We start from the raw sequence: 23,799 nt of genomic DNA on the forward strand, positions 1-23,799 counted from the left end.
CAGCGTGTCTCAGGCTGGTGTACCCCACGAGGTTTGTCCCCCACCCCTGCCCCGGCTTCTTGCGCCCACAGGATGCTCCTTAGCAAGGCCAAGGCCGGGAATAAAGGTTATTCTCGCAGCTCTGGTAAATGGGAGCAGGCCCAGAGGTGCCTCAAGCACCCCAGAGACCGGGAGGCGAAGGCAAAAAGGCCCGGCGAGGTGTAGGGCGGGGGCCACGCGGGTGGGTGCGAAGTGCTGCACTGAGGTGGGAGCAATCCGGTGTGAAAAGGCGAGAGGGGAACCTGCCGGCTGGCCAGCCTTTCGCTGATAAAGATCCGGGTGCAGCGGATCAAAGAGTCAATGCCGTGCCGCTGTGAAAAAGGCAAACATCCCGCTGGGACACAGAAAACACAGGCGGAACGCAGTCGCTGGCCCTCGGCTTGGCACGAACGCCGCCGGGTACCGTGTTTTGGGAGAGATGAGGCCTGGCGGAGACACGGAGCCTCCGGCAACAGGCAGAGGTCTGGTTTTGCAGAAGGACCACGGGAACTCTGGGTTTAGTCTAGGGACGAGATGGCTGAGGGAACACATGACACTCACTTCAAAAATACATGAAGGGACATCACAGACAGCAGGGAAAACATTTCTGCTACCCGTAGGGACCAGAACAAAATGTTGCCAGCTCAAATTCAACAAGGGCAATTCAGGATAGATATTAAGGGACATTGCTAAATGTGAGACTGTTTAAGTCCCAGACTAGGTTGTTTAGGGAGAGTAAGGATTCTTTACCACCAAGGATTTAAAACAAACAAACAAATAAACAAAAAAACACACTAGGCAAGTTCCTGTATAAAAATTTTGATTAGAGTCGATCCTGCTTTGGGGCAGGGGATGGCCTAAGTAACACACTGAGATTCCTCCCAGCCCCATCCATAAGGTTACAAGTTTTGGTGAGGTTTTAGCTTCTCCCAGTCCAATACAGTGGTGTGGAAACATCTGCCAGACGGGGTCCCACATCCCAGCCTTCACCATGCAGGGGAAGGATGAGGAGAGGATCTCCTGGGAAGGTGCAGCCTCTCTGTCCACCGCTCCCAAGTGCCCTTGAGCAGTGTCGGCTTGTCGCTTGGGAGCATGGCACCGCGGGCAGGAAGTGCTAAATGCGGCCGAGAGCTTCCTGCGAGGACGAATTCCAGTGGGTTCCCACGGCTCCATGCCAATTTCCAAGCACCGATCACAAGCACGGTTCCTGCGCATCACCGGGAGCTGTCCCGAGTTCATCCTTCTTACCCCGTATCTGAACGGCAAAGCCCCTTTGGTGCGCGGTGACCTCCAGGTTATCTGGTTCTCCTCCCTCACTGCTGCCAGCCTCTCTCTTGCCCTTTTTGGAGGCAGATCAAAACCTCTGCTGAGCTGCAGCCATTTCAGACTGTGCTGTCCCTGACCCCAGAGCCAAGTGGCTCTGCGGGATGCCCATCGCAGCATTTCATCACCCATTCCCCTTAAAAAACATTCTTGGCACGTGGCAGGAGCAGACACACTTCTAGGGGGCAGATAAGTAAACGTTTCTTGATGGCGGTACAAGTGAGGGATATTCAAGGTTTATTTCTACAGAGCACAAAGAGAACTTGCAGAGAGCAGATTAACAGCTCTTTCAAAACCAGGCCACGGCAGTAAACTGAAAGTGAATCAAATCCAAGTCCCAGTTACTTTTAGATGGCAGCTTTCATCGGAACGTACCTGAGAATTTTACGCTCTGTTTCTCCTAAGTGCCTGCCGCTAACACACTGTGCAAAGCAACCTAACTTTTTGTTCAGTTTAAGTCTGGAGACTTCAGTATATGAAATCTGCTCAGAAATGTCTTCCTCCAGTCTGGACTTGAAGGTTACCTCCAGAAATATTACCTCTGCTGCACCTAGAATATTTGTAGATGGGACTGGCCCTTAGCTCGTGCATCCGGAGCCACGTATTATGCAAACGTTTTCCTTTTGCTCACATCCCAGGCTCGTTCAAATCAAACTGCACCCAACTCCTCGTCTGTCCTTCACACATTGATCAAAGCACAGAATGCAGTTTTAAAAAGGAAATGCCATTGAGAGTAATATGCCTTCTGTTGTCTGGAAAAACCTGCTGATAAGGATCCTGGTGTGATTCAAAACGACAGGATGAAATTACAAAGAGCCCGTGTCACCTCTGCGTCCAGTTCAAAGCATGGGCCCTGGAGAGTGGTCCGTCAATGACTGTCTGCTCCTGACCCGCTTCTGCTGCACAGTTGTTCCATGACAGACCGCGGTCGGTATTGGCAACTGATATCGTGTGAATCATTTTGCCATAGCAGTTATAAAACTATTTCTAAATATTGTGGTAGTGAAAAATCGCACAGACAGGAAAGCCAAGGAGCTCCAAAGAAAGGGAGAGGGGGCAGAGGCACATAAGCAAGGCACAAAGTATTAGCAAGGGTCCCGCCACACCAGCAGCTGTAGTATTTTCCTGTCGCTCACCCTAAACTGAAGTATCCATATTAATTTCATCCCTGTCTCTCTGATGGCTCTCGCACACTTCCCTCCGAGGTTTTCCAGGCAGCGCAGCGGGCGCTGAGCTGGAAGCTTTAGTGACGCCAGAGCCATCGCGTAGCCACCTGCACGCGCAGTGCTTTTGTGTTTCCTTGTACGCGAATGTCACCAGGCTGCGGAGGATTTGTTTGCCGTCTAATCCCACTCCCTCACTTATCACTCGTGCTGCCTCCCCTCAACTGCAATTACACCACCATCCTTCTGCGCACAGTGTTTAATTTGTGGGCGACGGCGGGGCTTTTCACCTTCTTATTTCTCGCCTGTCCCTGCGGGTGCCATTTCCCAGGACACGGGTTGCCGAGGGCCAACCCCCGAGTTACGGGAGGAGGCGCCGCGCTGCCACGTCCCACGGCCCTGTTTCCCTTTCTGCTTCCCAGGTCTCCTCGCCCCATCACTGGGGGTCCAGTTCTGTCGCCCCAGGTGCCAGAGCCTCGCTAAAAGTTGTAATTGCTGGTTAATTGCGATATTAATTCCCTGCCCGCGCTGGCGCTCTCAGCCCGCCCCACCTGCAGACGGTGCGCACAGACATGGCGCTTGGGGGCTTGCGGGGTTTGCTCCCCTGCTCCTGGCCCTTTGGCTCCCCAGGAGCACAGTGAGCAGCCCCCCGTCGCAATAAGGAGCCGACAATCGCGTTTCAACAACTTTTATTTTATTCCTTTTATTGCTGATGCGCCAGCAGGACGCGCACCCCACGCCTGGCTAGGCCAGGCCCCGCCGCCATGACAGGCCCCACACCGCCCCCAGGCCGCGCTCCCCTGCCCCGCAGCCGGGGGCGGGGCCCATCGCGCTGACAGCCCTCTCGTCCAATCACAGCGCCGCCTTCCCTCGTTTTCCCCTCCCCTCGCCCTTCCCGCCTCGTTCCTCCCAGCGCCGAGCCCATTGGCTGACTCCCTCACCCGGAAGCGCCGGCTGCGCCTCGCTTCCGGCCGTTGCTAGGCAACGCGCTGCCCGCTGGACTTCCGGGTTGTGAGGCGGCCCGCTTCCGGCGGCGCCATGAGCACCATGTTCGCCGACACCCTCCTCATCGTCTTCATCTCCGTCTGCACCGCGCTGCTGGCCGAGGGTGGGCGCCCGGAGCGGGCCCGGCACCGCGGGGAGGGAGCTGCCCGCTGCTGGGGGCGGTGGGAGGCTGCTGGGGGGGGGGGAAAGGCCTGGGGAGGAAGGGCTGGGGGGCCTTGGGGGGGGGGGGCGGTATGGGGGGTGTGGGGGTCTGTGGGGGTTGGGGGGCTGTAAGGAGCGGGGCTCGGCTTGAAATAGAGGTGAGTTAGATGGGCTGCTTCTCGAGGTGAGTTAAAGGGGGTGCTTCTCAAGGGGTGGTGGGGGGTGGGGGTGGGGTTGGTGTGGGTGTTTAATTTTGGGTTGGAGAGATGCTTGTTGGGGAGGTTGAAGCCGGAGGGGAGGTTGCTTCCTCTTCCTGGCGCTGAGCTGCGCCCCAAAATCTCCTCACGTCCTGGAGCTGAGGCTGCAAGACTGTGTCTTCCCCTGGGGGAATTCAGAGCCCCTGGATGAATGCGGTGTGCTTGTTTTCTAGGAGCCCTCCTGCATTGCACTGCGCTCAGACAGCGTACACCTTGCGGCCTCTCGGGACAAAGCTGCATTACTCTCAGAAGTTCCTACGTGGTTCTGTTCCTTGCAGCTGGGGGTCCCAGGGGCTCAGTAGCACAGCACTGTTTTCAAACCGAAGCCAAAAAGGGGCTGAGAGCCTCTTACAGGAGCTCAGACTAAACAATTCACAAACCACTGCGGCAGTGCGTGTGGCACAACTGATTTTGGCCATGTTTTAATGCGCAGCGTTAAACTGGAGGATCTTGCGAGGTCCCTTCTAGCTGAATATCTCTGTTTGCCTTTTTGAGGTGTGCTGTAACTAATAGTCAGGTCCTCGTAGGAGCAGAAATTATTCCTCGGACCTTAATTAGGTGCTCAGAAAATGCAGAACAAAAAGGTGTTTATTGCCTTAATCAGCTCATAGGTTTAAGGTGAGCAACAGCTGAGGAATAGAAGCAGGAAGGGGCTGGATGAGTCCCACAGAACAGAAGTGCTCTGTGAGATAGTCGGTGACTTGCGAACATTTTTGTTTATCTATGACCTGGACAAGCTTGAGAAGCGGGCCCACGTGAACCTGATGAGGTTCAAGTCCAAGCACAAGGTGCTGCACCTCAGACGGGGCAATCCCAGACGTGAGCACAGGCTGGGAGAAGTCACGGAGAGCAGCCCTGCAGAGAGGGACCTGGGGGTTCTGGTGGATGAAAAGCTCGCCATGAGCCAGCAGCGCGTGCCTGCAGCCCAGAAGGGCAGCTGTGTCCTGGGCTGCATCACCAGAGGGGTGGGCAGCAGGGGAGGGAGGGGATTGTCCCCCTCTGCTCCGCCCTGGTGAGGCCCCACCTGGAGCCCTGTGTCCAGGTCTGGGGCCCCCAGCACCAGGAGGACGTGGGGCTGTTAGAGGGGGTCCAGAGGAGGCCATGAGGATGATCAGAGGCTGGAGCACCTCTCCTACGAAGAAAGGCTGAGAGAGCTGGGGATGTTTGGCCTGAAGAAGAGAAGGCTCCAGGGTGACCTCATTGCAGCTTTTTAGTACTTAGAGGGGGCTTATTAAAAAGATGGAGAGCGACTTCTTGCTCAGGCAGACAAAGGCAGGACAAAGGAGCAACAGCTTTAAACTAAAAGAGGGGAGGTTTAAATTACATCTTAGGAGGAAATTCTTCACTCAGAGGGTGGTGAGGCACTGGAACAGGTTGCCCAGAGAAATTGTGGATGTCCTGGAGGTGTTCAAGGCCAGGCTGGATGAGGCCCTGAGCAACCTGATCTAGTGGGTGGTGTCCCTGCCTGTGGCAGGGGGTTGGAACTGAATGATCCTTGAGCTCCCTTCCAACCCAGGACATTCTGTGATTATTTTATAGGCACCACTGGAGTATGAAAAGGGGATGTGAAGTAAAGTGCTGTAGCTTGCTGGTGATTATAACAAGGTGTTGCAGACACGATGTGTGTTTTTGCATATGTATTTGCTGACTTGTTTCCTTATTGCAAGAGGCCGTCGCTTACCTAGGTGCCTGTTGGCTGTTTGTTTCAGGCATAACTTGGGTGCTGGTGTACCGAACAGACAAATACAAGAGATTAAAGGCTGAAGTGGAAAAACAGAGCAAAAAATGTAAGTACTCTTCAGACACAGGAGAGAATGTTTGTTCTCCTTGTTATATCCCGCTTTAGCAAACATCAAATTGAATGGGGTCTGTGCTCTGAGAAATTCCTGCTGCGTTTTCTGCTGAGAGGGAAGTGAACGTTCTTCAGTTTAGGTTTCATAGGAGCTGAATTTCACAGGTTACCCAAACTGGTATGGAGCAGACTAAGTTCTCTCCTTAATTTTCCTCTTGTTGGAGGCGAGGCTGGTACTGAGGTGTGTGGTGTTGTCTGAGTCGTCCCCTCACCCCCCTTCCTGGAGGGCAGGATGGAGATCAGTACTGGCATCCGTTTCTGAGCACGGGTAGCCAGTGTGTGTGTGTACGTACGTGGATTCCTTTATATGCCCGAAATAACCTCAAGGATGCGGTTTCTGCTTTTCAAGGAGAATGGGGAATGAGATGTGTACTAAGAGAGAGCTTGAGCTGAAGGAATGCCATGAGACGTAAAGCATAATAAAAAAAAAAAAGCGGCTATCAGCGACGGGGAATGAGTAAGGACAAAGTCATGATAGGAAGGTCTGAGCTGTCAGCTGATACAGGAATAAATTGTACTAGCATAAACTGGAAACAAAAATAGTAGTGACTAGAAAAAATGTCCCAGATATCTTCTGTAGAGAGGAGATTTTTTAGAGGCCTGGGAAGGACTGAATAAATAACGAGGGCGGATAGGAAAAGGGAGTAGAGGGCCAGCAGCCAGAAGATGTGCAGCAGATATTGAAACTTGTTTAAATATCTGCCAGGAAATAGTAAAATGGTGGTTTGAGCACGGCATGTTTCAATAGACCTGTCTGCATCAGAAACAAAGGAGCGGAGGAGAAACTGCGCTAAGCTTTCAAACTCAACTCTGTGTTCCCTATGCAAGTTGCAGCAGTTACAGACAGCACACGGTGGTGCTGGGGCTGAACCAGGGCTGGTTTTACCTTAAATATTTCACTGTGCTGTCAGTGCTCTGGGTTTGTGAGAACAGGATTACCAAACCACGTTCCTTCCAGTCTAGTGTATTGCAGCCTTCCCCTGGGCAAGACAAGCTGAAGAGTAGTCCTGTAGTCACGCTTGTATCAGCTCCTAAATTAAGGGCTTTTGTCGTCACGGTGGTATCAGATGGAGATTGCATCTCTGCCTGCCTCCTTTGGTTGGTAAAAATGTGTCGGGTAGAATTGGCCCCAGAGGGCAGGTCAGAGGAGCAGCCGAAACCCAGCTGCAGACATAGAGGTAACGTCCTGCTGCGGAACTCGGAGGCAGTTAGCATGGCTTAATCTCGGGGGGTTAATCACTGCTCTAGGAGTTGAGTGCTGTTTGTTTTTATAGCTCTCCCGATATCTAGGTTATAATCTGTGAAGGGAAAGATGCGAGGTTCATGCATCCCAATCGGTTCCCAACCTCATTTGACACTTCCCTCCCACCCTGCCCCCAAATCCCCTTCCTTTCCAGAAAAGTGAAACAGAATCCTGAGGAGTCACTAAAAATCCAGGCTTGATGGTTTTTTTTTTTGTTTTCCTCTCATGCTGAGGACAGCTGGCTTACAGACAGTTTGTAAAGTAGACCACTTGAACCACACCTTTCAACTGTTATCCAACACATCTGAAACAGGAAAAAACACATTTGAGATCCCAAGTTCTCCCTTGGGAGCACTAGCAATCCTAGCAGCTTGCCAAAACAAGTGGGCCGAGTAGCGTGCTTGACCAGACGCTGTTATTCATAAGCCTCAGCTTCGTCTCTTCCTATCCTCTTGTTTCTGTTGAGAGCCACTGTTGTTGGAGACTGCTGAAGAAATGCTAGCAAGTGTCCTGGGATAAATGTGGTGGTAAACTTGCAAGGCTCAAGTAAGTCTGATCAGAAGGGTGTGTTTGGAAGAGTGACCGTGTGACTTACGGTCCTGCAGACAGGCTTGTGAGATGGCCTGACAGTTGTTTGTTCTGTGCAAACCAGCAGGGCTGCAGGGGTCCTCAGGGTTGGCATAAGTTGGCAACAGTGCTCTTCTAGAGTGAAAGTGGGATGTGGAGGAACCCTCCTGTTGGGCCTGGGAGTAATAGCTAAGCCAGAAGAGTCAGTGCTCTCCAGCTGGAGTTTGAGTTGGGGGCCATGGGATTCTGTGGCCTGGTCAGGATCTCCCGGCTGGATTTGGCACCAGCTGCTCCGTCAGCCTTCCTTGTGAGCAGCGCGCGCGTTGTCTGGCGTGCTCCAGCATTCCCTTCGAGCAGGCTTGCCTGGTTTGTGCCCTTGCAGCCTGCCCGTGTAAGATGTGCTTGTTCTTTGGAAAAGCATGTGCCTTACGACATCACTGTGGAAAAGATGTTTGGAAACCTTCTATAGGCTTTCTGCGTGGCTGACTTGCAGGTAACAAGCAGGTCAGAAGCCAGCATGACTTGTGTGACTTGGAAGGCTGTCTTCATTTCACCTGTGCTTTGAAATGAGAGCTAGAAAGTCTGTGCTGGGCTAGTGCTAATGTGGGAGAGGTCCTCATGCTCAGCTCTCTGCAGGTGATCGTGTGAGCTGACAGGAGCCAGCTCTATTTGTTGGTAGAGTAGATACAATACAGGTATGTAGAGCTTAGAGTAAAAAAGAACTTCTCTTGGTGGACCAGAGCCATGTTTTATCACCCTGGCTTCTTGCAGTACTCATCTTACAGAACTTTAAGACCTGTCTCTCTCTGGAAAAGCTGTTCTTGCTGTTAGAAGGTGAGCGGCCCGCTTCCTAGATTGTTTGCCCTGCTGGTTTTATGGCATTTTTTTGCTGCACTGTTAGTTGTTTGCAGCTGTTTGGTGAGTGTCTGACTTGGGGTTTTAGTAAGTATAAGCTTAGGCTCTTACTTTAAAATATTGGAAATGCTTCAGTACTAATTAATTGAAAGAGAATGGAGAGGCTGTGGCCGACTGCTTGGACAGCATTTCCCCTGAGAATTACATCCCTTCTTCACAGGCAGGCAGAGAACACAGGCTTTCCTGTGTTCTGCTTCCCACTGCAGATAATCTGAGCAGAGCTTGCCACAAAGCTCTTTTCATTAGACTTGCTGAATCAAAAGGACTGTCTAGTGCTAATGACAGATCAGCAAGGGTCATTTCAGCCGAAGCTGTCCTCAGGCTGCTTGGTTAACAGCGTAATGGGGTCTTGACAGAGTTTAAAATTAACCCTTTGAAATATTCCTATACCTCATCCGAGCTTTGGAAAATATTTTGGGTTTTAAACATTTGGTTTGCTCAGCCTTGGTGGTTTATAGCTTGCAGAGTCTGAACACGCTCTACCTTGCTGCCTTTCATGCCCGTCCTATAAAGGTAATAAAATGGCTTTCTTGTGTGGAACAGGAGGCTGGTATCTATGTAGAACTGATGAAATATTTTTCTTTGCATTTTGCAGTGGAAAAGAAGAAGGAAACGATAACTGAATCAGCAGGCCGACAGCAGAAAAAGAAAATAGGTAAGATTAGGAGAGGCGTGCAGTGCCCCGAGAGCAGGGGAGCAGTAAGGAAGCGATTTTCCTTTCCTTCCAAAGTGGTGCTAGAGCTGGCTCTTGTCCCATTGACTGGCAGCGAACCCTTTGGCCTTATTCCTCCAAGATAGGAGGCCTGTAGCTGCTTGATGCTTTTCATCAAATTCAGAGAGTGGCAGCATTGCTGAGAGTTGACTACTAGTTATATCCAGGGCTATTATTAACCTAAGTTGCCGAAGTTCCTTGCTGTTCTATGCGGAGCTTGCATCAGCTCTGGCTGCATGAGTGATTGTGGATCTTTTGTTTTTCTTCACTTGAATGCTTCACAGCTTTAGGTGTTTGCGTGAGTTGACTCTAACTGCACTTAGATTTACTTAAAATTTGATCAGTCGGTACTGAGAACTGAGCTTAATGATTTTTTTCCATTCTTTCTATTTCATTGTCAATATACTTAATTCTTTCTGTATTAAGGTAACTCTTTAAATACTGGACTGTGCAAGAACAACGTGATAGATGTTAGGGGAACTTTCTAAAGCTCAGGTTCATTAATCTGCAGGATTCTAAAGTAAAACACGCAGTAAAGCCCGCTTAAAATATTACAGAAATCAGAGCAGGAACACTTCTCAGAGCTCCTGGGAGTTGGTTTCCTCATTCCTCTGTAACACCAGGTAGCTGGATTAGTCATTTGATCTGCACAAAGCTTGGGAGTAATCATAAACATATCTTCAAACGGTTCTTCCTAGGTATAAAAACCTGTTATTGCTAGACTTCTGAAGGGATGGGAACTAGAATTTTTCCTCTGGTGTATCTTCAGTTTTCAGTCCTGAGCAATCCATGCATTCTTTGACTGTTAATGAGATAAGCCAGTCTTTATAAAGTTGTTACAGGCTGCTGTTATCTATGGTCACTTTTAATTGTCAATGACTTTTTGCAGGGCGCTATCCAAGCTATGTTTCTATCAGAGTATATTTAACTTGTGCTTGAATTAAACTAATAAACAGTAGAATCTGAGGAATTTAAAACTGTTTTTTTTTTAAATACACTGAAATAATCTTGTTTTGCAAATGAAAAACAAAGCACAAAGGAGCTAAGAGCAAAACTTAGGAAGTGACCACTGATTTTGTTTGCTGTGATGCTTGCTGGCCAAGCTTAAGATACTCGGACTGTTGGGTTGTTTTTTGTTTTGTTTTGCAAGTGCTGCATAACTTTGGTGTCTCATTTGCTTTCAGGCAAGGCTGAATTCTTAGTGCTTGTGCAAAATCAGGCCTAAATGTCAAGCTGGACATCCAGAAAATGACTCATAGCTGTTAACTACTGCAAAAACTCTGATCTCAGTGACTGACTGAATGTTAAATCATTCTGCAGTGTGTAGCGTTGGTAGAACAGCCAGATCACTCGAGCCGGAGTCACTGAAAAGAACTAGAATTGTAGAATTTAAAGAAAACAAAACAGCTCAGGCTTCAGAGATAAGCTGTAGCTGTGGTCAGGACCTGCCTCAGCTGCCATCCGTCTTCTGCCCAGAGCAAGGCAGGGGGTGTGTGTGTGACCTGGCTTGGTCACGTAAGGGATGAATCATGCATGTGCACAAGGAGGGAGGATGAAAGTTGTGTGGGCAAGCTTAATTTGGTGTTTCCTACTTATCGATTTCTATTAATTGTAAAGCGAGCCCATTTCAGTCATATTCTATCCAAATAGCCTTTTGTACTGCTGGAGCAGTGCACCTCTAACACCGCGATGCAGCTTTGTCACCTCAGCTGGAAGAGTGGGCTCGTTAACTTGTGGCTTTGCTGTGCTTTCTGCCTCCACGCGCCCCTAGAAGAAAAGACAGCGATGTTCCCAGCACCCACAGAAGTGCTTGGTAGACAGCAGAAGAAACAGTGCTGGCAAATAAGGTGCTTGCTGTATCCCTGCGCTTTGTGTTCTGATGCGCAGAATTTAGAAGAGCTGGCACTCTGGGCTGTTCCTTGTTGACCCAGTCTTAACTAGCTTAAACTACGTAAATGCTGCTTAGGTGTGGCTTGGGTGGGAATAACCACTTACAGAGGGTGGTAGGACACCGGGGGGGGGGGTTGCTTTGAGTTTGTAGAAACGGGTGAGAAACAGGTCAGGTATATCGGGCATCTGGCTGTGTTCTTGATCCCCGCGCAACCTTTAGCCCATCTCATAGGTGGTTCGTTATGTAGCAGAGGGGGGAAAAAACAAGTATTTGTGCCAAATCCGATTCCTAAAGAGCTGGCCTAGTTGCTGAAATGTCCGAAAACAAAATTCTCCCCCTAGGTCAGGAAGCAGGTGTCTGGGAAGTTCCTGCCTGAGGGGATGGTTTGCAGCTAGGAGCAACTGAAAACAGCAAGGAGGATTCTAAGAGGTCGGGTGGGGGTGTTGCTGTTGCTTCGTGGTAACACGGTGAGGCCCTGTATTCACCAGCTCTTAAGTGGGGCTTGGAAGATAACTGTTGAGCTTCTGTGTTGTACCTCTTGTGCTGAAGCATCACAGGGGTCCATCAGACAACTCACCTGTTGAATAGCCCTTCCCTCCTTCTCTTCTCACACTATTTCTTGTTTAATTCGTCAGCCACGGCCTTACTCCAACTTAAATGTTGCTTCAAAGCCCTGGTGCTGCTCCAGATCCTCAGCCCAAGAGGAGCACAGGGGATGGGGTGGCATGGGGAGATGGGACGTGTGAAGTGCTGGGTGGTCCTTGAGACCTGAGCAGCCCTCCAGCGAGGGGCACAGGAAATGCAATAGGGGGAAAAATGAGCGCTTTTGAAGTTTGTGGTGACTTAAGGACAGAGTGAATTTCAGAAGTGTTCTCTGCGAAGCACAGTAGTGCGTGCTTTGCTGGAATTCATGTATAAAACATTTTTCTTCTTTGGAGAGTCTTTTAGGAGTGACAGAAGTACAAAAGTAATTGCTAAGACTGGCAGGATGTTAACCTTGCTGGCTCTGTGTACAGTTTGGGAGTCCCAAAAACCTCCAAAACGAAATCCTTGTTTATGTAACGTGCTTACAGTGGTGAGCCTGTGGCAAATTGAGCCTGCTCTCTTTCGGAAGCATGCTTTGTAGGCACTGTCTTTGTTTTCTGGCAACATTGCTCGTGCTACTGTGTTAGTTGGTTGAGTTGGCAAATCTGACATTCTGTGCATTTCTTCCTGAAGTGCTGAATGTGTGATTCTAGCCTCCTCTTCTTTTGTGCCTGCGTTGCTGCATGCTGCTGGGATGGAGGAGCAGTTGGCTTTGTACAGCTTTTCACTTGATACGTCTGGCACAGAGAGCTGGAGCTGGTTTTGGGAATGTTACTTGTTTGGAGAGCCAGGAAGGTTAAAGCTTCCTGGAAATGAAAACACTTCGGTTTCTAGGTTGGTATAACTGATGATAACTGTTGTTGTTTTTGTCCTTCCAGAGAGACAAGAGGAGAAACTGAAGAATAACAACAGGGACTTGTCAATGGTAAGGAAACTAAAGCCAGTTCCTAACTGCTGAAGATCTCAGTCAGCAGCTTTCTGACAGAAAGACTCTGTTCAGTGGTCAGCTGTAGCAAGTCCTCCTTACAGTTCTTTCTGGATTCTCTAATAGGTACAGAACTTCATATGAGCCACAGAGCTCTCCAGCAGTTACCACCTTGTTTTATCCCCAGCCTCAGCTATTTTCATCTCTATAAGCCTCTGTTTTCAAAGTAGAATTGATTTGTCTGACTTCCCCCTGTAAGTTCTCTCGTTATAATGGGTTTCTGCTGGTGGTGTATGCTTACCTGTGGAAGGTAACAGCACAATTTCTGAGCACTCCGTTTTTTTTTTCCACCTCTCTGAATTGGCTCTTGACATCAGTGGTCTGTGCTGTGGCTGCTGTTGTGCCCAGTTGTTGATCAGATGTTACTTTGGGTGTTCTCTGGTCACTTCTTTTACAGTCTTCCAGACTTCTGCGTCATCCTTTTTTTTTTTTTCTTCTAGATTGCAGTGATGCTATACAAAGCCTGTTCTTGAGGGTTTGAGCCCCTGATCCCTCAGTGCAGGCCTGTTGTTCATCTCTGACCTTTCTACTCGCAGGTTCGGATGAAATCCATGTTTGCCATTGGCTTCTGCTTCACTGCCTTGATGGGAATGTTTAACTCCATGTAAGTATCAACTTTCTGGATTTTTCTTAAACTTTCATGGACTTCTCAGTTTTCACTCCACCACCTGAAGTATTCTATTGGCAGGGTCTTCTCCAAGGCCCATAACTAACCTGTGCGAAACGGATCGGTCATAGCGTGCATCTTCTTGAGGGTGGACACTCCGTGCTGAATGCAATCGCATCGAACAACTGGAAGGCCAGCTAGATGCAGCTCTAACATCCTTCTGTTTGGGAACATCTTGACTAGGGCAGGTTTGGTTGATGTCAGGCAAGCAGCCATGGTCTTCAGCTTCTTTGGCTCTGCTGTAATGTGACTGAAGAACACTTGCAAGCAAAACTGGGTCAGCTCTTCTGCCCTCAGAAATGAGCTGTAATTGCAGAGTTTGCTGCTGCCCTACTTAAGGTGATCAGAGTGGAGACACTAACAGGTCCAGGCATGTGCTCTAATCTTCTTTTGCTTTAAAAATGACCTGAGGTAGGTCTAGTTGAAATCAAAACAAAAAAAAATGTTTTGCATGGTTACAGAAGGCTTTCTTTCAGACACACAAAACTGAGAGGCTGTTCTTGGCTTTTAAAACTTGGCTCAGTCTTGAAATGTGGACTTCCCATTGGCTGTTAAATCTGAAGATAATACGAATATAGTCAATATGACCTTCAGGAGACTGTGTAGTATCTGGGCAATATACTTATGCTGTAAATGAGAATTTACGTTCTTGGACACCAAAACCTCTGGCTTCTCTGCTGGCAGTCCTCAGGATACAGTCGATTGTTATTTTACTGCAGATCTGTGGGTGGATAAATTGCAAACAGGGGGTAACATAATATCAGAACTGCCACTGTGTGGACTCTTTATTCAGCTTAGTCAGACTTCAGCATCTGGCGTTCTCTGGAATGCTCTGAAACTGAGCAAAAGAGCACAGCACTAAAGGACTTTAAAATCTGGGTATGGTCTTGAGTCGTTGCCTCATCTGCAGCCCTGAGGGTGGATTGGAGGTGCATCTTGAGTCGTGTGCCCAGCAGCATGGTGTCTGTAGTGCTGTACCTGTGGCATTCAAGTGCTTGATGAGCTATTTTTGGCGCAATACAATTAAAAAAAACCCCACCCTATTCTGTTTTAGTTTCTTAGAGCGGAAGAAGGCAGCTTGGAGTATGCTGAGCGACAAGTGTTAGGGGACTGTAGATTCACTGAGTTTTTTAGGAAGGAATTGATTTTTGGTTAAATTTTGAGTGTCTCTTCCTTCCTTATGTATTATCCTAAAAATGAGTTTATTGGTTTCTTCTCCTTTAGGACCACCAGGTTGACTTGTCTTGTTCCTCTTCTGAGGTTTCTTATCTATAGAGATCATGCTACCTGCCATGGGGCTGATGTGTAGCTTATGGCACGTCCTGCCTTTAACTGCCTCTTCTTCAGAGCCCATCCTGGAAACGTAAACATGAGTGTCCAAAGAGCAGTGTTTGAACTGAAACAGCTTTCTTGCTAAGTCCAGCAGTTCTGAGGCAACTGAGTCAAAATCTGGAGGTTTGGCTGTCTTGTCTTTGGGGGTAGATAGCTAGATCTCTTTTCTTGGTCTCAGTACGCTTGTATCTGAATGGCAGCTTTGCTGGCTTGTACCTGCACTGTCTGAAGCCTGTAGAATGGTTTGATGGAGTTGTTTCTCTCTCATGTACTGCTGCTCTCCTGACATAGTGTAAGGAGCAGCTGCTTGGCTCAAGAGAATGCTTCAGTTACGAATTCAGGAGGCTTTTAGGCACCGTGTGGGAAGCTGCTGCTGCCAGGTCATTCACTGAAGTGCTGTGGGTGTGGTAAGAGGAGGAGGAAAAGGCTGGCTGACACCTGCAGTGACTATAGCCCCATTTCCTTGCCTTTCCTTTTCTTGAATGAGTTCATTGCTCTGGGGGGACAAGAGGAGCAGGAGTTGCACGGAAGTAACATGGCATGCCACCCCTTGGACAAGGGCTATGCAGGCACTGCTGCTCTGTGCCCGGGCACCTCACTGTTGCCAAGTCCTCAGCAGGTAGCTTAGCCAAAACAGACATCACCTCTGGTTGCCTCTCTTTCTTAAAGTGGTAGTGGTAATGGACCACGCTAGGAGGATAAGTAGAAAACTGATTTAAACCCAGAGAGCAGAATGCCGTGTGAAGACGAGCAGCTGAATGACTGCTGTGGCTTAAAAGGTTCTCTAGGGCTGGGAGCTCTGTAGCAGCTCTGTAGCAGCATTGGCCTCCAAGCAGATGGGCTTTCTCTTGGGAGAGAAATTAGCTTCTGAGTGTCTCAATTTTCTCCTGTCAGAAGCTTCTTAATGTAATCAAGTCCCTGTTTTGCTCTGAGCTGCGCATTTCGGTACCCCTTCATGATAACGGTGAAAACCTGCTGGAGAAGAAAAAGCAGGTACCTCAGGGTGCTACTGCTGAAGTACTTGTCATTCTCACAGCAGGAATAACGCAGAGTTTTAAGCCACTGGGGGATGTTACCGGGAGATAAACATCCGTTCCTAGCTCCTCTGCCAAGCTGCTTGTGAGATGTAAACAAAGTTGGCGTGTGTTTGAGCTGTAGCTGTGTGAATGCATCTCCACAGGAAAGAACGCTCATTTAGGATCTCTTGAAACAAGAAACACCTGTTAGAAAATCAGCACATGCAGAGAAAATAACATCCAGATACGCACATGCTGATGAGGCATCGTACACGCTTTACTTCAAAAGATCGGGTTGACTGTCTGGGTTGGGAGAAATCTTTGCGAACTGGCCAGAATTCACACTCTGCCTGATGCCCTGGAATGTGGAGCTGGAGGAGCTCCAGGAGCAGGACAGGCTGCTTGGGATAGGCAGCGTCGTCCTGCCTCTGCACTGCCCTTGCCTGCAGAGCTAATGCGGAGAAGGCTGTTTGGGTTAACAAGTGTGCTGTTTGGGGTTCTCCTCTGCATCTTGTGCTGAGAAGCATAGCTGCTCTAGGAAAGGAGCAGATGTCTTTGACTTATGCTCTGCTTAAAATGCTGTTTTGCTTAGAGCAAAGAGTCTGTCGTCTTGCAGTAGCTGCGGTACGGCGGGGTGGTAGTAATCCATCTCTTTGTTCCAGTGCTGACTGTGTTCTGGGGAGTGATCTGTTAAATCTGGTTTTTGAATAAAATGCCCTGGTAAATGCAAAATGCTGACAAAGATCTCCTGAATCAACAACTTGTCCAGCTGGTCACTTGTATATCGCTATTAAATGCTCTGACCATGGCAAAATGGCTATCGAGGGAAGCCTACCAACCTTCTGGGTGGTTGGGTGCAGAGCGCTTTTTGGGAGGTGTATTCACCTCCTGGAGTGTATACAAAGGTGAGCTGGGGAAAAGCAGCACGGCTTTCTCAGTCTTCCACATGGTCTTGTCTGCTCTGGTGGCCTGCTAGAAGTGTTCACTTGTTCTTTACGTAGCCAAAGGCACTTTTACTCTCCCTATTTATGATCTGGTGCTCTCTTTTTCAGATTTGATGGCCGAGTGGTGGCAAAGCTTCCCTTTATCCCCCTGTCATACATCCAGGGTTTGTCCCACCGCAACCTTCTGGGTGAGGATTACACTGACTGCTCCTTCATCTTCCTCTACATTCTTTGCACGATGTCCATCAGACAGGTGAGTACACTGTTGTCTCTTGTATGCCTGGAGCAAGGAAAGCGTGTGAAGAAGCTATCAAAGAAGAAGAGTATCGCTCTGTCCAGTTTGCATGTGTGTTCTGTGATCTGTTTCTGTTATTCCCGTGCTTCGTATTCACAGTAATTGTAGGTTGGGATCTTAAAAGCAGCCAGGATCCTGGACGGTGTGGAAGGCTTGATTGGAAACATCAGAATTGCACCAGGATGCTAAGACAGGGTTGGCAGAAATGGGTTTTTCTCGTGTGTGCCTCTGATTAACGTGTTTTACTGTGTCGAGACCGTCTGCATCAGAAGGCAATACAAGTACTGCTGCTTACCCATTACGACCCTCACAATAATGCGGGGACAGAAGTGTAGCATCTTCAAGATTTCCTGGTGGCTTGGGGTCTGTCAAGGTTAAATCAGTCCTCAAACTTGTTAAAAAGTAGGGAAAGAGTTAAACTTGTTCTTTTGCTTTTGTCCTTACTGTTTTTGCTGACCTCCTAATTTTTTTAAGGACATAACCTTCAGAATTGAACCTCTCCCAGTGTTAGGGACATGACTCGGGAAAGGGGTCTGGTGCGATAAGCCAGGAGTAGGCTACGCATAGTTCCCCAGCTAAGCTGGGTGGTTTTGTCTCTCGAAAAGAGAAAAGCATCAATGAGGATAAAAGGAAGTGCCTGTTCAGGATCAGGCTGTGTTATCCAGCTGGCTAACACCCTTGTGTTGAGCAGCAGTGATGTGTTGCGATGAGGATGAAGGCTCATTAACTGTTTAATTGGCAGGAAGGCTGGTGAGGACAAGCGGACCTCTTCAGCGCAACCAGAAGTCTACTTTGTTTGCCAAATTTTCTCGGAGTGCTGGGGATACGATAATAGATCCTGGGATTTGGATGAATGCTGGTGCAACTAGCTGCAAATGATCTGCTCTTCCGTATTTGTTTCCCTTTTCTTTGATTCGCTTCCTGAATTCTTGCTGCTTTTCTCCTTGACCGACTTGTTGCTTTTCCTCGGGGGTGCCAAGGGACTCAGAGCGGATCGGCGAAGGGAAGTGACATGTTATGCCAGCTGTCAGTGGTTTGGGTGAGCTCGACGGAGCAACTTAATAATGAAGTTCCTTTAGTCAAAAAGTGCCTGCTAATGAGTCGGCTTCGACATAATTCTCCGTTCTGGGTGCTTGTGTTGAAATGAATCTGTGCCTGGCTGTATGCAAAAGCAAGTAATGAATTGTAAAATACCTCGTGACCTCCAGATGATCCTCTCAACCTTTGGTCCACCCCCTCGCACGAAGCAGGGGCAGCTTCCAAGTGCCAAAGGCCAGGGACTTCCCCGTTGTGTTCTCTGCAAGACAAATCTTGTTTCACTTCCCAATAGCTGGAGCAGTATATGCTGCTTTGAAAGAAATGAGACCTTCTGAGGTCTTTGGGTCGTGTTCCTGCGATGCTGTGGTCTGACACTGTTCTTTGAGGGAATCTTCTGTGGTGCTGCTCTGTGACTTTACCTGTTGCATGGGAAGTCCCTTTTTTCTAGTGGCGCAGGCTATTACATGAAACTAAATAACACCTTCTGTGAGAGTTTTTTTGCGCCCGTTGAGTTGATAGGGGAACTCCTTTGCTCAAAAATCCCCCGTGGCTTTTTTTTTTGTCCAGAAATAAAATTCCTGCAGTTAGTTCTAGCCCTGGGCATTTCCTGCTGTGCTTGTCGTGAAATGAGCAGACATCACGAACCAAGTGGTTGTCCGCTCTGGTTCTGGGGAGAAATGTTGAGCTGGTTGCAGTGGATTGGGTTTTCAAGAGGAAATTCAGGCAAAAAAAATATCCTTCTGCAGGAGAGTTCATGCCGATGGCCCTGTGAGGATGGAAGTTAACGTTGCTTTGGAGAAAAGGGTGGTTTTGCACTGAAGGACTAGACAGTGGCCTTTGTAGTGCTGCCTTATTTACGTGATCGTGACTAACAGTACCTGGAATTCTCCATCTGCCAGGCAGCTCCAAATTTCTTCCTCCTTGCTACACAAAGGGATGGACAGAGACCAGCTGCGTTGCTGTGTGCAAAAGCTAGGAACTGAAGCTGTGATTCCTGGCATCCCGCTCTTGGTTTTATTGCTGTTTGAAGGTACTTCGATGATAACAGCATGGGGAAGAGGACTTTGAAGGGTTGAGAGGTCAAGGGAGAAGGGAAGAAAGCAATTGAGGGCTTACAGTGGCGCAAAGACTTGCTTTTGGTGCTGTGACTATAGAGGTGAAAGTTTCGTGACCCTGTGTGCAGCAGGGGAAATTTCACTAGGCTGGCTTCAAAGCAGCTGCTGGCCAGAGAACTGACGTGGGAGTGTCTGGTATACAGGAGGAGAAGGAACAGAGCTGTGCTGTAAGTCAGGGACCGGGCTGTAAACAATTTAAGGGAACTACACAGCCCTCAGCCATCCCTTAAATCCTGGAGCTGCCTGGGAAGGGATCAAAGGCAGGGAGAAGAGACATCTCTGTGGAACTCCGAAATAAGGAACTCCTGTGTACGTGAAAACGGGTGGTCCCGAGGGAAATGCAGGGGAGTACGTGAGGGTGGGGAGACGAACTGGCTGTTGATTAAGCTCCTGTTAATGAGATGGGCGGCAGCAGCATCAGGCAGTCTCTTCATGCAGTCCTCAGGCGTGTGGGGGTGCTAAACTCTTCAGACACTGACTGGGAAGCTCGCTGCCTGTGACCTGGCCAGCATCTCCCGAAATAGTCTACTCGCAGTGAGTAACTTCCTTTGCGCTGTTCCTAGCTCTCCCTGGCACGTAAATCCTGTCCCCCAGTTCCTCCTGCCTTCCTGTTTGGAGAGAGGAGGGTTGTTGGGAGAGGCCTTCCAAGGGTCCTTGAGCCGCTGGGTTTCGGCTGGGAAAGTCCGCTGCGGGGCTGGGCGTGAGGCACGCTCTCAGGGTTACATCCTCTGTCCCCTCATCTAGGGGCAGGGAACCGTTTGGATCTGAGTTTTATCATCTTCCTTCCGTGCTCCTGGAGGTAGTGGTCTTGTTTGTGGTGGATGGAGGCTCTGCAGGCTTCCCTGTGCAGCACGGCGCGTGGCAGCCGGGATGGATTCCTGCCGGGCCTTGCCTGGAGCTCCCGGCTGTGTAGGTGCTGGGATTGCTGTTCAGCAAAACCCGCGTGGCAGCTAGTGCAGGACTATGGAGAGGGCTCCTGGGGAAGGATAAGGCCCGGAGCGTGACTGGAGGCTTGAATCCACATACAGACAAGTTGTCTCTCTTCCTCGTAGAACCATGCAGGCAGATGGAGTAACTTCAGCCCCACAGTGCTCTGTCCTGACAATCAGAGGAACAGGGAGGGAGGTGGTTGCTGCTTTGGATGCTCTGCTAGGACCTCGTTCTGCTCCACGCGTGAGCCAGTACAAAGCTGGTAGGATGCTGGTCCTGCCTGCTGCCGACTCCGCAGCACCCTCTGGTGTTGCCTAGTCTGCCCGATAGCTGCTCTTGTTTTCCCCCCTATGTCCATCTCGACTGGAAGCTCTTCAGAGGAACCACGCAAAGGAGTGTCCTGCAGCGAACTGCTCTCCTTCATGTATTCAGTTGCCGAATATCAGTGAGTGGTGAACTTATGTAGGCCGTGGACTTGACTATGCTATGGATAAAGCTAGTCAGTGGTTGTGCAGGGCTCAATTTTGGTCTGTGTCTGGCCTCACTGAAGTACAGAACCACACAATTGTGGCTAGGCTGCTTCCACAGCCACCTCGGGGCTGGAACCAGTTAATCTGCGTTTCTGTGCTGCAGAGCCCAAGTTAGTTGCTGACTTCTTCCTGGCAAGTCTTAGGTGCGTCTTCCCTGCAGGCCTGGGGTACCGAGGCACAGCACAGTGCTGCTGCTCGCGCTCGCTGGAGCCTTGGAGGTGGTGAAAGGCTCAGGTGCGCTGATCTCCGGGGAGCAGGGACAGTGGCAGTGCTCCGTGGCTGGCTGGGCTCACAGTGAGGCAGTGCTACTGGGGTTATTCATGGGGAAGTGATGCGGATCTCTGCACTGTCTCCTGGTGCTGCTGTTCTCTAGGTGTTCCTCAGGAACACTGTGCCCAGGTCTCTGAATGATGGAGGGCTGGTTGCACGCTCCATGTGTTGGTCCTGCGTCCAGGTATGCTTCCTGTCCAGCAGACATCCTGCAACTCCCTGCAGCATGGATATTACACTGTGCAGCAAGCATCAGCTGTACTGAAAGACTGTCTGGTAAACTATGTTATATTCTGTAGCGTATCGCTAGGGTTTGTTTTGAGCAGGTATTGTAAAACTCGTGCCACTCCTGCACAGTGTTCCCCTCCTTTACTTTCGTGTGTGTGTGTGCAGGCTGAGGCCTTCCTTTCCTTAGTCTCTACCCAGAACGATCCTTTTCAGTTACTGTAGAATTAAAAAGCTTTGCTTCTTTATTTTTGTTGTTCTCCTTCCATGGTCCAAAAAAGTTCAAGAACTCAATGACCTCGTTGTCTGACCTGTCCTGACAGTTATTTTGGGGAAGACACTCAGGTTTGAAGAGAATCCTCCTTCCTCCTTTTGTTGTCTGGATAGCCAGCCCTCAGCAGATGACAGGAGGGGGCACAGTTGTTTTCTTCTTTCCCTTGCATCGGACGTCCTTGTTTTGCCAGCACTGCATAAGCAGCTTCTTGAGCTGTAGTTATTTGCAGCAAAGCAAATTTAGATGAAACTAAAAGAAAAGTGAACTTCTGTAGTCGCGCTGGTGCGGATTTTAAAGGGAGTGTCACAAAAAAACAGGAAAGCTTTGAACTTTTAAATACTCTGTAGTGAGGTGTTTAGCTAGTGCCTGCCTCTTACTACTGAATTATTCCCTTGTTGTTTTCTACCTAAACCGCTCAGATACAGACATGAATGCAGAGGAGCGCATTTCAGCAGTCAGTTTCTTGGTACATGTGGCCTGTTACGCAGTATGTCTCCTCCAACCCCCTGCTCTTGTCTGCATCACCAGCATGCAAATTAATTCTGTGCCTAACTGTCTGGCTCGAACTTGGCATGTGATTCGGTTGCCATGTTGCTGACCCAAATTCAGACTGCGTTTGTTCCTCGCTAGTTTTCAGGCTCTGCTGGATGGCACTGCCATTGACAGGGGTTTCTAGAACTCGTGAAAACTGAGGGCTGCTTTGGTTCTGCCTGTGAGCACGTTAGGAACCTGCTTCTGTGTATACGCTGCAGCTAAATTGCCAGTGCAACTATTGCAGGTTGAAGACACCAACCCCTAAGCAAAGTTATTAATTAACGAAGTTATTAAATGCTGTGCCTGCCAGCTGTGTAGCTGGAGGTGGGAAAGAGCCCTCAGCCAAAATGAGGATTTAGTCATGAGGCTTCAGTTGGGGTAGAAGAGAGGGGCCCAGCTATAACTGTAGCCATTGGTGATGGTTGTTTGGCTCTGTACTGAAGCATTTTTAGAACTTGCGGGGTCAGATGTCCATCGTATATTAGGCAGTTTGGTAAGACTGCGTGGGTGAGGACCTGAATCTGCTGAAGCTGGCAAGAAGGCTGCACTTGCAGGCAGAGCTGGGATTTCTTCCTCTTTGGTGTCTCCCTTGTCACGGCCTTACTGACATGCTGCTCTGCTCTTGTTTTTGCAGAACATTCAGAAGATGCTCGGCCTTGCTCCGTCCCGGGCTGCCACCAAGCAAGCAGGGGGCTTCCTTGGCCCACCACCTCAGGCAGGGAAGTTTTCCTAAAGCACAGTTAGAGCCTTCACTGCAGGTCTGACAGCCGCACAAGTCTGCCCTGGGGAGGTAGAAGGATGGGATTCTGCACCAGGCTTCGTGTGTCGAAAACCAGCCTCTGCAGTATCTGCCACAGCCTTGGAAACATCTCGCGTTTGAAGTATTCTACCAGCAGCTGTTTGCTCATCAAACCAAGAAAGTTCTCAGAAGATAACTTGACTTTTTGTTTCTGGTGTTTCTGAGAAATAAACGGCATGGGCATGTTGATTTAGATGTCTGTTAATTGTGCTATAGGACAAGTAGAACTACCTTCATGTAGCACAGTCGGCTTCAGTTTATGGCATGGAAATCAATTAAGATACCACGAACGAGATCTTCAAACCAGCTTAGAAAAATTGGGACAGTTGTGCTGAGAGGTGTCCCTTGTTTTAGACCTACTGGCTGCACTCCTGTGTAGTGGAGAGCTGGGCAAGGAGGTGTGCTTAGTTCTCCTCTGTAAAACTTCCAGTGTTCACGGTGAGGTTTTTTTTTTTCTTTTATTGGCTCACGTGGCTGGGGGCCCAGGAACCTGCCCCTGTGCCAAGCTGCTCTTGGAGGTTGCAAGTATTGCTGGATGTCTGCCCGTGTCTTCCTGGCAGGATACAGTGCCACAGAGATTTGTAGCGTTGTGCAGCTTCTGTTAAAGTTGCTTACTTAAGCAGAATCTGCTCAACTGCAGAAACAAACCTGGCCTTCAGTTTAATGAGTAAACTGTTAGATTATATCAGTGCTGCCCACTGGTACTGAACACTTTTTATTGCCTGAGCGGTTAGGACAGCTGCATTTTTGTTTACTGATCATCGGTCCATTTAGCAGTATGAATCTTAAAAATGCTTCCTTCATAGGCCAGTAAGTTCCCTATGCTGCCTTCCACTTTGCCAAATAATTACCTGGTTCAGTCCTGTTGGCCAGGCCTTGTTTAAAAGGGCTGAATAAATTTTGCTGCTGCTCTCAAGTTAGACTGACAGTTTTCTTGAAGCGTTGTGGTGCCTGTAGGGGCTACTGATTCCTCGCTTCTGTGACCAGAAGCATATAATACAGAACATTTTACTAGGAGGCTTTGACAAGGTGCAGGGCACGGGGATAAATCTGAAATGCCTCGTGGCAGTGTGGAGCATGTGTAACACCACATTAAATCCTACGTCTTGGAGCAGCACAGAGCACGAGGATGCTGCATTTTTGACACAGTTGCATCTGGTGTAGGTGCAGCCT

The 23,799-nt window shown here is 49.1% G+C and overlaps 1 protein-coding gene across 1 annotated transcript; it reads left to right on the forward strand.

Moving 5' to 3' along the window:
* The first annotated feature begins 3,454 nt into the window (after positions 1-3,454).
* TMCO1 (transmembrane and coiled-coil domains 1) lies at positions 3,455-22,815 on the forward strand. The gene is made up of 7 exons (XM_080602041.1): positions 3,455-3,612; positions 5,617-5,694; positions 9,080-9,139; positions 12,551-12,597; positions 13,194-13,261; positions 16,725-16,869; positions 22,462-22,815. The coding sequence occupies exons 1-7, from the start codon at positions 3,543-3,545 to the stop codon at positions 22,558-22,560; spliced, it is 567 nt and encodes a 188-aa protein (XP_080458167.1). The 5' UTR covers positions 3,455-3,542; the 3' UTR covers positions 22,561-22,815.
* The last annotated feature ends 984 nt before the right edge of the window (positions 22,816-23,799 follow it).

This window comes from Anser brachyrhynchus, assembly GCF_964034855.1.
Source record: "Anser brachyrhynchus genome assembly, chromosome: 8".
NCBI lineage: Eukaryota > Metazoa > Chordata > Aves > Anseriformes > Anatidae > Anser > Anser brachyrhynchus.